The 17,471-nt window shown below is 32.4% G+C and overlaps 1 protein-coding gene across 1 annotated transcript in view; it reads right to left on the minus strand.

The window, feature by feature from the left end:
- LOC129232825 (spliceosome-associated protein CWC27 homolog) overlaps positions 1-17,471 on the minus strand; it is a 45,156-nt gene that overhangs the window by 8,459 nt on the left and 19,226 nt on the right. The window contains exons 6-9 of the mRNA XM_054866924.1: positions 14,841-14,910; positions 13,679-13,917; positions 9,233-9,396; positions 3,097-3,209 (exon numbers count right to left, since the gene is read on the minus strand). Coding sequence (XP_054722899.1) covers positions 3,097-3,209; positions 9,233-9,396; positions 13,679-13,917; positions 14,841-14,910 — 586 coding nt within the window. The remainder of the gene's footprint in view (positions 1-3,096; positions 3,210-9,232; positions 9,397-13,678; positions 13,918-14,840; positions 14,911-17,471) is intronic.

Below are 17,471 nucleotides of genomic sequence, written 5' to 3' on the forward strand. Positions count from 1 at the left end.
CAGTAGAAGACCGTTATAACGCACACCTTGGGACCAGAGCTTTTGTGTTATACAGGTTTTTGCGTTATATAACTCATTTCACAGATTTTGAAACCAATATTCAGAATATATCTCTATATTAGCACTTCAGAATGAGTATTATCTGCAATGACAAATATTACAATTAGTTATTCACAAATAAATATTGTTTCACAATCATAAGAAAGTGAATTATCCTGCACTTCTGCCAGCTTCATGGTTTGCATAATAGCTGCATTTTCAAGAGCCATCTGGTATTCTCTGTTTATTATGATTACTAATTCTAAATTTAAAAAGCTTTGAATTAAGATGGAAAGATGGAAAACTTTCAAAATTTAATTTGCCTAACAGTTTTTATTTTTGCAAAGCAAAACAGAGGGATTTTTTAAACTTCAAAATTTATTGTTTACTTCTGAAGAGTTGTGCGGTTTATAGAGAATTGCGTTATACGGGTCGGCGTTATAACGGTCTTCTACTGTATAGAAATCTGCTAATTTTCTTACAACTTGGGCGTATTCGCTTAGCGTTAGGCACAATAACTTGGCGATTTTCACTTGTGCCCAGCTAACGGAAAAGTAGTAATTCTTTATTCAGATATAAAGCTGTTGAATTGCTTTTTTGCCTGATAAAGGCTATAGGAAAAATTCAAATATTATTATTACACAATAATAAAAAAAACTGGGCAGTACCTAAGAGATGGGTGCCGCCCCCCCCCTAAGAAACGGAGCACACCTCCCCCTAAATGTCGCAAAGACCCCCCCCCCAAAAAAAAGTGAAAAATACCCTTCAAAACACTCCCCTAAAAACAGGGCCCGACTAACTAAAACTGAGGCCCTAGGTCTTCATTAATCTGGAGGCCCCCTCTGAAGATTCTGCAATGGTGATTTACAGATGTAGGACCCGTCGGAAAAAACTTTTGGGGGCTTCTTTGTTTATCACAGAACCAGGGGTGCCCACCCCCCACGTTCAATGGCGCAAATTCCCCCCCCCCCCCAATTTTCTCAACCCTCTTCTCCCCTTTTTATTTTCTAGCTCTCTTTTTTTATTTTTTATTTTATAAAAATATGGTAATTTATTTATTTTTTTAACATTTTTTTTTATTATTTATTTTTAATAATTATTTTCATCATTATTTTATTAGAAAAGTTCTGTGATACGCGACTGAAAAACACACACACACATACAAACTAAATAATGAAATGAAATATAAACAGAATAAAATAAATAACTTGAATCAAAAATAAATCAATAAATAAATTTAAATAGAAAAAGAAAAAAAATTACCCCCCCCCCCAAAAAAAAAAATTGATGCCCCAACTTGCGCCATAATCCTCCCCTGTGGGCACCCCTGCACAGAACTATTTATATATCATAATTTATGTGCATTATGAATCCCCTTTGAGGACCCTCATAATTGTGACAAAGTAAATTCGTTTCTGGCCGAATGAATAAAAACTCCCCTATAAGGATTTTTTTTTTCCAATTAACAAGTCATAATTTTGTATTATTATTTCAAAAACACATGTATTTTTCATATAGTTGTATTGCTATGCATAGTTCTTTAAGTAATTTGGGGCCCCAGGCCTAGGTGGCCTGTGCAGTAATCAGGCCCTGCCTAAAAATTTCAATGGAGCAGTCTGCGCTATGACCACTCTTAAATCACGCAGTGAATTTCTGTGTGTCTTCTTTTTTTCTATAAGATTCTACATAATTTAATTGACTGTTCAGATATCTTCAATTTGATGCAACTTGCTGTCCCAAGTAGGACTCTTAGGAGTCATTCTTCTATTAATTTTTTTTTTTTTACCAGACGGAACTATATTGATAATTTTTGTCTTTTTAAATTTTATAATTTTTTTAACATTTATTTAGATATTTTTCACTTGTCATTTTACAATTTTGAGTCTTTATGTTTTAATATTTTAAATGTATAGTTTGTTTTAATTTTTTTTTAAAATGTTATACTTGCCACTGTAACTGGATTCTTTCTGTAGTGTGCAATACTTTAATAAATAAATAATAAATAAATAAATAAAATGGCCCCTCCCTAGGTGGGCACCCCTGCCTAAGCTGTTTTTTCAAGCTAAACTGTCAGAGGCAGCAATTGGGACTGAAAAGTAGGGGGGGGGGGCGGGCGGGGGGGGGGGGCAACAAGGGCGAGTTCATTCATCCTTTTTTTTTTCCTGCATAGTTACCTAAATTTAAGCATTTCAAATAGGCTTTTTTTTTTGTACATTTATATCGAATGAATCTTCCCCACATTTTGGTGTTCGTACCGATTCAGTGTCAAAGTACTTCATCAATAGTTAGGAGAGCTTGTTTTAAAATATGGATCATTGAAGCTTTCTCTTAAAACTATTTTAAACATTGTGAAAAATACTCGACACCTAAAACAAAATTAAAACAGACAAGTTATACTAGAGATTCCCCCCCAAAATATATATATATATATATATATGTATACAAACATCTTGTTTTTAAGCAATCTTGAGTTATTTGTTGCCAAGTTTTGAAAAAAAGTGTGAATCAAGTGACCTAAAGGTTTTTCCAAGGTCATTTTCTAAAAATGTACACAAGAAGCTATGAGAATATAGGAAATATAAGACAATTGCTAAAAATATAGGAAATATAGGACACTTTTGATGCTTTTTTTGAAAATATAGGAAATATAGGATATATAGGACTTCTACCCTTGCTTCTATGATAAATTTGCAAATCACATCTTTTGAAAAAATATACGAAATTACTGCATCAAAATCGTTCATATACTTTTGCCCTTGTGACGATCTTAAGTTGTCATTCAAAGTATTTTAAGTTACTGTCATAGAGAAAAGTTATGTAGTGTTGAACAAAAAAAAGAAGGAGTTTTGAAGGAGTTAAAACCAAAATGAAGGAGTTTGAAGGGCCCCTCGAAAAAATTTCCTGAATGAAGGAGTATTGGAGGAGTTTTGAAGGAGAGTACGAACCCTGTGAACTGGACTATTGGGACCAAATGCAATCCAGATGATTGAAAATAATTAAAGCAAGGATTTTTAAATTATGTAAAGTCGAGGGCTTCCGAATATCTGAGGTACTCACGAGCTTTTCCCTATTGGAAGTTCCTTTCTGTGGGAGGGTCTTCAGCTTGTTCCTGTATTCGTTGTGCGTTTTATGGTATTGGGCCAGGACACTGTTTTCTTCCACCAGGGGCTCTACGGAAGAAAAAAAATATAAAAGAAATCAGGTAAAAAGAGCAAAATTAAATAAACGCATCGTAGTGTACGCTTGACTGATTAGAAGGTGACCCCCTCTTTCCATGTAGACAGCACTTTGTAAATTGAGTTCTGAAAATTTCAGAAAAATATTCAAATACTTAGACTAAAAGCAGGGTTCCTGATTTTTGATTTTTTTTTAAATCAAAAAAGTCTGATTTTTAAAATTTAAATCAAGATTTTGGTTTTTAAATATTTTTTTATTTTTCTTTTAAATCAAAAAAGTCAGATTTTTTAAATTTAAATCGAGATTTTGGTTTTTAAATACTTTTTGATTTTTTTTAAATAAAAAAAAGTCGGATTTTTTTAATTTAAATTGAGATTTTGGTTTTTAAATATTTTTTGATTTTTTTTTTTAAATCAAAAAAGTTGGATTTTTTTTTATTTAAATCAAGATTTTGGTTTTTAAATATTTTTTTAATTTTTTTTAAATCAAAAAAGTTGGATTTTTTTTATTTAAATCAAGATTTTGGTTTTTAGATATTTTTTGATTTTTTTAAACTGTTCAAATATTTGTAGATATTAATTACTTTACATTTATAAACATAATATATTTCATACGATAGTATGAATCCATTCAACTTACTTTTAAAATTAAGATAAGTTGTCTAACTATTCAATAATATTTTAGCAGTGGCGCACACAAGGGAGGGGTCCAGGGGGTCCAGACCCCTCCCATAGCACTTGCATTTTTCTTATTTCAACTGATTATGATTCTATGTACTTTATACACAAAATATTTCCAAACAAAGAAAACAAGAATTTCAGTTCTAATAATAGGGAAAAAAATCCTCTTGTTAAAAGATTTTTTTAGAAAATGTGTACATTTCTTGTAAGGAATTGCACAAGCGAGAGATCTTTCTCGACTTTGAGAAGGCTAAAAACATATTTATATAGTACTATGTATAATGAACGTTTAGTGTGTTTTTGTTCAAGCAATGTCACCATCATACACTGAGGAAGTTATAAATAAAATCGAAAAATGAACTAGAAAACTAAATTTTATTCTACGATGTTTTGTAAACCTACAGAGGCAGACTATGGGCGACTGTAAATGAAAACAGAGTAATAATAATGTTTTTAGTTTTGCAATTACAGGTAAAAATGAGATTTTTCTTGTTCTTCAGACTTGATGCTTCTTATACTTGAATTTGGGCATCTGTTTTCATTTATGAACAATGATAAAAGTAAATACATTGCATAAATTCGTTTGCTTTCTGGTAATTTAAGTATCCGTTATTAATCCTTATATATTATTTCTGTAGCCTGTTTTTGGTTTCTACGCGAGATTTTCCTCAAATCTTGATCGATTTCTTTGATTTACACCTTATTTTAAAGATTATCGTGCAGGGTACTGACGAAAAATAGACCCACGGTCTAAAAATTGTTTTTTTGGGCAAAAAAACCTGTTTTAAAGAACCAGAATAAGGTTTTCGGTTAAATTTATAACTTTAACTTGCACTGTTACCGACAGAGCTGACATAGCTTGATCGGCAGAGCGTTCGACTGGTAACCAGGAGAATAAGTGTTCGGGCCCACGTCCGGACAATCTGCATCAAAAAATTAGAAAAATATCGCGCATTACATGACCACTTAATAATAATTAATAACAAATATGAGGGAATAGAATGAATGAAATTGGAAACGCTCCTTGCTGTTATGGAAACTTAATGCAACATGGAACTAAATTGATGATTAATAGTAAGGTATTTTTTTTAAAAAAGCTTTGGTTCCGGTAAGAAAATTAAAGCATAATGTAAGCAAAAATATAAGTATCAAGTTTAAGATTTCAGACTACAATGGGATTGTTTTTTGTTCAGTAAAATATAATAAATCGTATGTTGAAATATAGATTATTCTAATGAGTTTTTGACTCTTTGTACAAATAAAAAAAATACTACCTCAATTTAAAGGGTAATATATATATTTTTCTTCTTTTTGCAAAAAAAAAAAACAAATAGCGTATCACATTTTTACTACATTCGAAAAGCCACGCTTAAAAAAGAACTTAGTTCAAATTATTTTGTATTTTAACTGTGCTGTTAAATGATGAACACGTGCTGCCATCTAAGCTATAACGGTTCAAACAGCCTGCGTCAACAAATTGTAAAAATTTTCAAAAATAAAAACACTTCTCCACAAGAAAAAAAATTTCAAATTAACCCGTGGTTTTTTTTTCGGTAGAGCGTTCGGATATAAACTGTCTGAGCTTCGGGCCAGTGCGGGCTGTCCGACATAATAGCAAATTTACATTAATATTACGCATTACATGTACTTATAACATACAACAGATAACACAAGTAACAAAATAAATGCAGTGGGAATGCTATTTGGTGTTTCGACTCCTTTATGCAGGCTACAGTTATCATTCAGATAAGTTGACTGCTAATCGAAGGGGTGTTCTTCCTTTTTTTTTAAAGCTTTGACTCCGTCCAGACCACTAAGCATAATGTAAGCATAAAAAAAGTATCAGATATACCTCAAGGGAATCCTTTTTGTGCAGAAAAACATTTTCATTGTATGCTGAAATGTAGATTTTTCTAATAGCAGTGTTCGAACTTTTATACAAATGAAAAAATACTACGCCAAATTAAAACTACGAGTTTCACCCAGTAAATCTTTAATTATTTATTCGAATACGATATAAAACATTAAAATTGTTATCAACTTCATTAGTAAGAAATCATTCTCTACTCCTCTGCTTTTGGCTGAAAAAAAACAAAAAACATTTTGTCTACGTTCGAAAAATTACACTTAAAAAACGGACTCAGTTCAACTGGTTTTCGTTTTGAATTTTAAGTGTTCGATTAAAAGAAAAACAAGTGCGAGCATTTAAGCCGCACAGGTTAATGAAGCCGGCTATGGGAAATTGTTGACTATTCAAAAATAAAAACACATATTTTCAATCGAATTTATTATTTTTCTAGAATGTTTGTTTCAAACGCTACGTGAGATCTTCCTCATTCTTTAATCGAATTCCATGTTTTATGAACAATTTTAAATCGTATCATGCTGGCTAATGACATAGGCTAAAACATAGGCTGGCTAAAACATAGACGCATGATCTTATATTTTTTTCGGCAAAAAGCATTTTTGCTGTGTTAATATTACGCATTCCTTCAATGAATAGCATTCGAAAAGGAAGGCTCAATTGCTAGGTTTGTTGGAGCGTAGTACTGTTAATCAGAATGGCGCCAGTTCGAATCCGTACCAATAAATATCTCTTTAATGTTTCTTTTTTTTCCGTCAGATGCTCACATGGGCAGGACTGTATTTGCCACAACCTGTTTTTTCACTTGCAAAATTACTGAATTTTCACGTGTCACTCAACCACACTTTTAATGATATTTATATTTGCATTGAAAATACGTACAACCAAAAGGTGAGCGATGATCAAATTATTACAACGTTGTATTTAACGTGGTTTTGTTACTGATATCTTCAAATTACATGCCATCTCTTGTGCGCTTACTTTTTTCCGTTTACTTTTTCCGGTTTTTCTTCATAATATTCTTTCTTTGAAATTTTTAAAGAGCAAAATGCCTTATGAAACGATTTGAAGTAGAGTGCGGAGTTCCGCACGGGTCGACTAGTTAGTGCTAATTATTTATTCAATAATTTATTTTTTACTGTTTTTGTTCTCAAGAATCAATAAAATAAAGCCAATATGTTTGACGGCATATTGGAGTATGATATGAAAATGGGATTTTTAACTGTGAACCCTCCCCTTGCAAAATTTCTGTGTGCGCCACTGTATTTTAGGATTTATAAATATGTTATAATGCTTAGATAAGATGCGACTTTGTTTTATGCTTTGCTTAAAGATAAGGTTTCCATTATCATGTACAAATAATATGTTGAACAATTACTTTTCTGAACTATAGTAGTCATCTTTACTAATAATACAGCTGAAAGTCTCTCTGTCTGTCTGGATCTCTGTGATGCGCCTAGACCGGTCGACCGATTTTAATGAAATTTGGCACAAAGTTAGTTTGTAGCATGGGGGTGTGCACCTCGAAACGATTTTTCGAAAATTCGATTTTGTTCTTTTTCTATTCCAATTTTAAGAACAAAAATATCATAAAATGGATGAGTAAAATTACGAAATTATCATAACGTGGAACCGAACCAAAAGACTTTTTAATTTTTCTATTACGGGCAAAGCCGTGCGGGTACCACTAGTGGTGTATAAAAGAAAACGCAATTTTTTTATTTTGTTCTAAACTGCAATTTTTGAGTAAAAGCAATATTGCAAGAGTGAAAATCTGTTACACACACACACAAACAGGTATCTATGTTGCTTTGCCTGTGGAAGTTAAGATAGTATAATGCAGGGTAGTTAAATTTAGAGCAATACATTCCCAAAATACAAAATTAATTTATAAAAGTAAAATCAACTGATTTTAATTGATGATTTTGTTAAAAAAATCACTTAATTCAAATCAATTTAAATCAATGTGATTTTTAAAAAAAAAATCACATTGATTTTTTTTTTTTTGAAAATGAAATGTGATTAAAAAAAATCACTTCATTTAAATTGATTTGAATTAAGTGATTTTTTAACAAAATCATTAATTAAAATCAGTTGATTTTACTTTTATAAATTAATTTTGTATTTCTGGAATGTATTGCTCTTAATTTAACTACCCTGCATTATACTATCTGATTTTGATTAATGATTTTGTTAAAAAAATCACTTCATTCAAATCAATTTAAATCAATGATTTTTTTTTAAATCACTTGATTTAAATCATGATTTTAATCACGATTTAAATCAAGGTGATTTAAATCAATGAACCCTGACTAAAAATAATTCTAAAACGAACATACATCAATTTTACAGAATTTTGCCAATCTATTGCGTTCCACAAAAGCTATCGAAACTGGCAGAAAGTGCAGTCAAAAAATCAAAAAGCTGATCAGTCATGGTTAACAAAGACAAAGTTTTCCCTCATTTTTCTACAAATAATTATATTTACGAAACAGATGATATATTATAAAGAAATATAACTTTGTTTTAATCCCTACTTATTTCCCAAAGTTTTGAGTTATTTCTCCCCAAGACTTTTTATGCAGTCCTTTTTAAGTGCAGAAAAAAAAAAAAGTGTAGCGAAAACTATTATTTATAGTTACTCCTGAAATTTTGGGCAATATTTTTTAAAGTGATTTTTTTTTAATGTGGTCCCTATCTATCACACAAAATCAGGTTTGAGTGTTTTCAGAAATATTTGAATTCACTGACAAATTAATTTTATGAACAGCTGAAATTTTGCAGTTTAAAAAGCTTCGTTAGAAGGTTTTGAGATGCAGGGTTGGCCGGATTGGACCCAATTGGATTGGATCCAATGGTTTTTTTTGAAAAAACCTATTTAAAAAAACCCATTATTTAGCCCACTTTTGGGTTTTAGTTAAAATTTTCCGAGAAGTTTTTTTAAAAATTAATTAATTTAAATACTTTTACAATTTAAACTTCTTTTTTATTTGTTCTTACAATGAAATACAATAAAGTAAAGTGCAAAAAAAAAAAAATTTAGTAGTTACAAACAAACAATAGATTTTATCACTCGAGAAGTAACTTTGCCTTAACTGTTGGTAATCATGGAAACTAAAAAATCTGAAACTTCACCATTCTTGGGTTTTGTCATCTTTTTTTTTACTTTTCTTCAGAAAATGCTGAATTTTCCAGCTTTTTCTACCCTAAGACAATTTTTTTGCTTTGTCCATATACTTACCCTACAATATGCTACAAGTACCCCACATTTTCCCTAAAAAAAGGCAAAAAACTCCACATTTCTTTTAAAAAAAACTCAGCTTTAGTTGTTTTTTTTTTGGTTTTATTTAAAAAACAACAAAAAACTCTGGGTCCATGGGCTTTTTAAAAAAAAATCTGGGTTTTTGCCAACCCTGTTGAGACGTAACAATTCTGAAAATTAAACTGAGAATTAACAAAGCAAACTATTTACGTAAAACAAAAACACTGTAAGAAACCGTGTTTTTAATGAGTGAGAGCAAAAATGGAGATGCATACAGACCCTTTTCTTGAACTTCTTCGACTACTTCTGCCTCCTTTTGCTTTTTCTTCCTCAGTTCCTTTTTCAAATCTTTGATTTGCTTCCGAACTTCCTCCCTGGGAACAAAAAAATAAGAAAGGATTTAAGAGTTGCCATTTGGGCTCGCGGGATGGAAAAACAGCAAATAAACTTTGAAAATACAATATTAACACAACTAGGGGATGCTGAAATGACTACACTGTCATTTTTTGCCCATTTAGATGCCAAAGATTTTATTGTGGGGGCCCCTTTGTTGTGGAGGCCCCAGGGCAGTAGCCCCGACTTCCCTCCCCTAAATCCGGCCCTGATGAGTGCTAAAAAGCAGGAAACCAGAGTCCTTGATTGGAATAACTGAGCTGACGGTGTATTTAATGAATATGACTCAGTCTTATCTCTAAAATCCCAAAATATATTTACAATTAAGTCATCAATAATTACTGAAATATTCAGCAATTACTATACGTACTCACGCATAAGTTGATCGCCCGTATAAGTTGGCCTTTAGAAGGAAAATACGGAAAAAATTGAAAACCCACGTAGAAGTCAAGCCTCTAGTTTCTGGGGGGAAAAAAAAAAAAATCGAGAGCCTTTTGCCGTTTTTTTTTTTTTTTTTTGAATATAAACTTTACAAAAAAAAAAAAAAAGGAAAATGAAATGTAATGAATATTTTCTGACATTTAAAAATGTCTGATTTTTAAACTTTTGCACAAAACATGTTCATTTCTGTGATTGGGATTTCTGCAAAGAGTTCGATTCCCTAGTTACGATTTTTGTTACTTGTGGCTTTCGTTTTGAATCAATACAACTCTGCACTGCAGCCATGTTACACAATTTCAAGAAAAAAAGAGCACTAATTCACGAGTATCGGGAAAATTCGCGAATTCCTGCATTTTTTATGTAGTCGGCCGTTTGCTGTAATTACTTAGCCTTCATTTCTGAGTCAGGTCATGTGAAATTAGTGGCAGCTCGTGGGAGGGGCCAGAGGGGGCCTGGGCCCGCTCACTTTTTTCAGAAGACAATAATTTATAACTTTTTATTTATTTTCCGTTTTTTTGTGCCTACGTGCTTGAAATTAAAAAAAAAAGAATTGTACCATATTATCCTGCATATAATCCGCAGATTATCTGTTAAAAAGTGTAAAATTAAGTAGGTGTGAATTATACATTGTCACGGGTTTAATGGTTACGTTGTCACGGTAACCATATTTATTTTAGGGGGGGGGGATACAAATGGAAAAAAAAAGCAGCAGCAAAATTTCAAAAGGATGTAAGTTTAAGGGAGAAAGGGCAAAAAGGAGCCACATTTTAAAAAATTGGACTTTTAGAGATTTGAAACTAAAAAAAGGGAGCTTCTAGGGGGTAAAATGTAACTACTGTATTACCCTGCATTATCCGGCATGCCGGAAAAAACAGGGTTCATACTCTATTTGGATGAAAAAATTCCATGACTTTTCCAAGACTTTTTCATGACTGCATAAAAATTTTCATGACCTTTTTACATAGAGAGAATAATATACTATTTCATATCAAACTTGCCAATTTTTGGCAATGAGCATTAGCTAAACCTCTATTTGAATGCCACCACTTCATCAAAGTACTTACTCAAGATCGAAAAAATATCAATGTACACGTAAAAACCTGAACTATTATTATGTCTTTATCATATAAATTTAAGTAAAGTAAAAATACAGTGAAAGCAATACAATGATGATTAAATGTCTAAAAAATTTTTTGTAAAAGGGCAGAATGATAATGAATGCAAGAAAGGTTAAATGAGTCATTACTTAGTTTCAATAAATTTGCTTCAAAAGTTGCATTCATGTGTCAACAGTGCATTTAATCATCCACATAATTTGACAGTATTTTGGTTCTTTTTTTTTTAAGCAAACCTACATTCTTCAGTAAACTTATGTTTTTAAACCAGATATTTATTTTTTTAAAAACATTCAGTAGCGAATAAATCGTCTGATTCAAATGTACTTGTTTACTTATTTGCACATTTTCAAATGCATATAAATTAATAAATTCAGAAATTCCAGAACATAGTGTTGGATTCCTGACATTGAATGTAGTAGTGGGTCGCATGGATTAGTCTTGCAGGCCGTATGTTGGGCACTACTGTTTTACAGTATTAGAATTCCTCTATTTTTGTATTATATCACCTGACTAAAGATCTTCATTTTCTAAAACTTTCAACAAATTGAGATAAACTGATAAATTTAGTAATTAAGTTTTTAAGAGTGATGGAAACGAACTCCGATGCAATCGAGTAGCGTTTTTTAAGTGGGCGTGGCAAAATCAAGAACCTGCAAGTTCTTAACTATAGAATATAAAATATAAGAAGCGTTTAAAATAATGCTAAATATGAAATGAGTGATATCCAAGCAATAAAATCACATTGGAAAAAAAGATGAGCGGCTGCTACAGAAGTGGATGTAATGAGATTTCAAAATTCAGATTTGTTTTTGGGATCGTTCAAATTTCCAGTTTTAATACTTTTATATGTGCAATACTGTTAAATCACTCAAGATTTCTAATGCTCTATTAGCTACTGTTACTTTCTCTTAGTCCAGGACATTTTTCCATGACTTTAGATAAATTTCCATGACTTTGAATGAAAATTTCAATTTTCCATGACTTTTCCAGGTCTGAAATTTGTTTATTTTTTTCCATGACTTTCCAGCATTTCCATGACCCGTACGAACCCTGCGGAAAAAAGTGAGGTTTCCCAGCAGAAAATCTGAATTTCCCGGCATGCTGGTAACCTTGTTTAAAAAAAAAAGCATATTGCACATAATATGTGCTTGTTATTTACGATAGGTCATTATTAATGGATTTAATTATATGCCTATAAAGTAATCAATTAAAAAGCAATCATCGTTACTGCGATTTGTTCATATTTCTTTTAATTAAATTATTTTAGGTTCCTTTTAGAGAGGTAAGTTTAATTTTTATTTATTGAAGAGCTACGGTAAATTCTTTGGCACTGGTTCAGGGGATGGTCACTTACTGCTTACATGCTTGCTTACTTAGTTTTAATTTAATTTTTTTAAAATTATTCGTTATTAAACAATATTTTTGTTGTTAAAATTACAAACGACATTGTTAGTAAATATTTTTACAAAATTAAACTGTTTATTACTAATAAGATATGTATAGAACTTATATTCATTTTTAAGCTGAACATATATTTTTCACAGTATTAATTTTTTCCCCCAACCTCGATTTTTGCGGCATGCCGGAAAGGACCAGTCAAGTGTTACTAAAAATCTGGTGACCCCCGAAATTTGCGGTATGCCGGATAATGGGGGGTAATACGGTAGTTGGGGGGGCCTGTATTTTCCCCCCTTTCTCATGCGGTAGAAGTAAATGAGTCACTGAAAGCCAACATACCCCTATTAAATACTCTTACCCTGCGCAGCATATACAAAGATATGTTAGGAAATTTCCTAAATTGCAGAGTCCCAGTCTTGACATTCAATAAAAACAAATACGTTTTAAATGAAAATCACTGGGGAAATAAATTTGCACCTATGGTGAATTCTTCTTCTGGAAGGTTTTAACCATGGGTTTTCCCATAAGCACTCAACATATGCCGTATACATTTTTTAGACATACAGCGTATACCCTCAACTTCAAAAATTTTCATATTATGCATATGATCGCATACACATATTGTGCCAATGAATTACTGGGCATATACCCTCAGAAAAATGGATGGGAACATCACTGGTTTTAACCATTTAATGCCCAAAAATAATATACAATATCAATAAGACACTCATGAACAAAAAAAACAACTGAAGAGAGGGATGCATGGACGGATACAAGATCGCCCCTCGAAGGGCTCCATCGGAAATTTTTGGACATTGAAGTTCCAGAAGTATTTTTCAGGAAATCTGCAAAGAATTTAAGGGAGTTCTCGAACGGAAATGTTTCTGAATATTTCAATCTTGAGGTCTTAAAATCACGAGTTTGAACCACCTTTGGTCATGTGAGTGGAATAAATGACGCTCAAGCTCTTTCCTGTGCTCATTTCTTCAAAACTGCAGTTCCAGAAATGCATTTTAGCTTAGATATCGGATTATGTCAGGGAATCTACATAATCGGGATTATTTAAATCCATAAGATACTGTTGGGGATAGTGGATGATACTGCTGATGATCAACAGTACCATACATATTTTGTGTGCTTTGCTCAACAAAACCTGTGGAAGCTTCCATAGGGCGGCTTCGGAAACCCTCCGTAATTTTTCCAAAATTGAAGTTCAAAAAACGCAATTTCGCCTCTCCCTTGAGGAATTCCTGGATGAAGATCGATTTCACTTTTGCCGAGCTCATCCACTGAAAACAACGCTCACCTTTTTTGCTCCGAATCGTCTCTCGTGGCGCCATCTTCCTCCTCGGTTGGCGCCGTTTCCTTCTTGGCGACATTCCTCTTGTCCGAGCCCGCCTTCTCCAGTTTGCCCTTGATGGCGTCCAAGGTCACGCCGTCCGCCGCGGATTCGGAAAAGTGGTCGTCCTGTGCCACCGCGGGCACGGAGCTCAGCTTGGGGTCGTTGGCAAGGTCGTGGCTGCTCTTGCTCTGGCCCCTGTACATCTGGAAACGGAAAATGAAAAAGCTCGAGGCTAATGATATTATACATACATGCATATTAGAAGTACAGTCGGACCTCCATATATCGAAATAGCAAATTGCCGGAAAAAAATTCGATATATAGAAATTTCGATGTATAGAAACAACTTATTTTATCCTAAAAATCTCCTAAAACATTAAAATTAAAACTAATTTTCGTGTATGAAACCCAATTTCTAATTTATACGAGCATCGGATTAAATTAAAGCTAATAATTAAAAATACCAAATTGAAAAAAAAAAATCGCCAAATTTGTCGCCAAGTTGACAACAAAACTTGGCGACCAAAAGACTGGCGATATATCGCCAAGTGTTCGATAAATTATAGAACCAGTTGAGTTACATCGAAATTAACAATGATTTCCCCTCAAAAAGGGGGCAAAAGACCCCTTTAGGAACATCCGAATGCAACCAAAAGGGGAGGTGCACAACGAGACCCCACTAGGAGTCTAAGTACCAGATTTCAACTTTCTAGGACATACCGCTTTTGAGTTATGCGAGATACATACGCACATACATACGTACATACAGACGTCACGAGAAAATTTGTAGTAATTAACTCAGGGATAGTCAAAATAAATATTTCGGGTGTTTGTATGTTCCCAGGCATATATCTGCCTGTGGTCGGGTTGAAAAAAAAAAAACTCAACATTCATTCGGGGGTGAGAAAAATGGAAATGAAGGCCGATTTTTGAGTGAAAATTTTTTTGCGAATGCAATACTTCTTTTTTGTAAAAGGAAGTAAAAATGCTTCAGTGTGTAGTAAAATTTTTCATTTTTGAGAACTCCCAGAATTAAATTAGAATGACGGGTTGGAAAGAAAAATCTCCATTTTTGAAAATTGCTCTCAACACTGGCGGAATGAATAAATACAGAAAACACAATTACTTCATTGACTGCATTCATTTCTTCTTCGTCTTCTTCCGCTTCTTCACCGAAAGACAGCAAGCTGAAATTTCTGAAAAGAAGCCGGGGAAAACAAATAAAAACGAGATAAAACGAAAAAATATGATAATATAGCAATTATGAATGAATTTCTGACAATGAAGAACACATACAGAATTAATCCTTCAATCAAACAAAACGTATACCTAATCATCATTGATGATAACATTTGCTTTTGCAGTGGGAAATATGGAGAATACCATATATACTCACGTATAAGTCGAGAAATTTATTGCAAAAAATGATGTTTAAAGTTAGGTGGTTGACTTATATACAGGACAGAATTTCCAAAAATTTTTGCCGTTTTCTTCTTAGAAAAAATACTTGAAAACGTTAATATTTTCCCTATTTTAGTTCATCTGTTTGAAGCAGATGCTAAAGAAGTAAATACGTTATGATTTTGCATGATCTGAGTGTGTAATAAAGAATAAATACAGTACAACCTTGATATCTCGAATTTCTCGGGACGGAAAAATTTTTTGAGATATCGAGTTTTCGAGTTAACAAGGTTTTTAAAAAATTACAGTAGTAACTCTCACATTTACACACACGTACGCTATATGCATTTATATATGTACTACTGGACCACATCGAATTACGATCAACAAAATAGTCTTCAATATTTCACTAGATTTGAAATTTTCTAATTGTCGAAAGTGCACAGGATGAGATTCTGAAATGTACAAAAATTTCAACTTGGTTTTTTTTTCACCTAAAAGTTTAAAAATTCTAATTTTATCTTCAACCAGTAACAACACATTCAAAAAGTTCTTAGCAGCCATTTTGTAGGAGTTAAAAAAGCTGAATGAAGAAAACATGGAATGCATTTTCCGTTTTCGCTTGAAAACCGACGGAAGAAAAATCGAACCCCTTTCCTTAAAGTGGACAACATGTTCGAGAGAAATGCACAAAAATTCTAAATTCTGGGGAAAACACGGCATCCCCTTCATGCCAACACTCCCTTATTATCTTGCCCCAATCCCCTATTCACAATATTTCAAAGAAAAGGGATGAAAAACGTTAAGCCATTGTCTCTGGAACTGGTTTTATTACAAAAATTGCCGAAGCAAAACGACAATTGAAACTTGCTTCTGTGCAAAAAATTTCGACATATCGAGGGTTTTGAAAAATAAATTTCGAGATAACTATGGAAAATACATAGGGGTTTTTATAGAAAATGCTGGGGAAAATTTTTGTTTCGAGACATCAAGGGTTTCGAGATAAGGAGGTTCGAGATATCAAGGTTTGACTGTAATTACAGTAAATGGCCGATTGCGTAAAAAGTGCGGAGATCGCCATATTGGCGAATTTTCGCGATAGTCGCAAAATATCAGTGGCATAGCGAGGAAAAATCCTTGGGGGGGGGGGGGAATTTTTTCTGAAGTTTAAAGTAAAGCTATGCCCTCGAGTTTACACACACATATATATATATATATATATATATATAAAATTTTGGGACTCATGGGGGGGTTCTAACCCCCTATCCCCCCCCATGGCTACGCCACTGCAAAATATTGCTCATTTCAAAAAAAACAATACAATATGGCTACAGCATAAATTTTTACTTATATAAAATCATAATAAAAGCAACCAGTAAAAATAATCGTAACAGTGAAATTGAACCGCAATCGCAAAAGAGTAAAAATCGGATGTTTTTTTAGCATAAAAATGTTCATTACATTTCATTTCCCCCCTTTTTTTTTTAAATTTAAATTCAAAATTGGCGGCAAAACGCTCCCGTTTTCTCTAAAAGTAGGGACTCGACTCAAACACGGGTTTTCGATTTTTCCCCCGATTTTTCTCTCAAAAGTAGGGGGGTCGACTTATACGCTAGCGTATACGGTAATATGACTGCATAATATGTCAAAGATTACACTGTTTATGTAGGACTGCGCCTTATAAATTGGCGACTCAAAAATCTGTGAAACCAGAAGATTTAGGTGCCATGGGGGAGTGATTTTTTATTTATTAATTTTTTTTGATGTGGCTACTCATTTTAAATTAATCAGATAATTTTTCAAATCACATCTTATTATCGACACATAAATCGTAACATGCATATCCAGCAGTATAAAACAAAAATAGAGGTATTAAAACGTCAGGAGAAAAATGATCCTTCAGGTTTTCTATTCAAAACCTAAAAAAATTGATTCAATTGAAATATATTTTGTCCGTTTGGGGCATTTTTTTAATAACATTTTAGTGCTTTTTTAAAATTCACTCTACACTGCCTTATTTTTTTCATTTTAGGATATTTCTTTTTGGTATTAGGTCCTTTTTATACAAAAATTTTCTGCTGTTTTTCTTTTTAAAAAGTAACTCAAATATTTTAAACTTAAATTAAAATGGCACCTCAATTTCTTTTAACAAACATATTTTGTTACACATTAGTTCAATAATATATATTCCATTTGAATTTAGAAAGGAAATAATGTTTACATTAAAAATTTAAATTTAGTTTAATTGTAAAGAGCGTTTTAACATTCTATTAATTTATGTTTTAAAGGGCATTCTTTATAGTGCCCATCATACAATTTTTTTTTAAATCATCAAAATCTTAGCTCTAATGAATGC

The sequence above is a fragment of the Uloborus diversus genome, unplaced genomic scaffold (assembly GCF_026930045.1).
Source record: "Uloborus diversus isolate 005 unplaced genomic scaffold, Udiv.v.3.1 scaffold_14, whole genome shotgun sequence".
In the NCBI taxonomy this organism is placed as follows: domain Eukaryota; kingdom Metazoa; phylum Arthropoda; class Arachnida; order Araneae; family Uloboridae; genus Uloborus; species Uloborus diversus.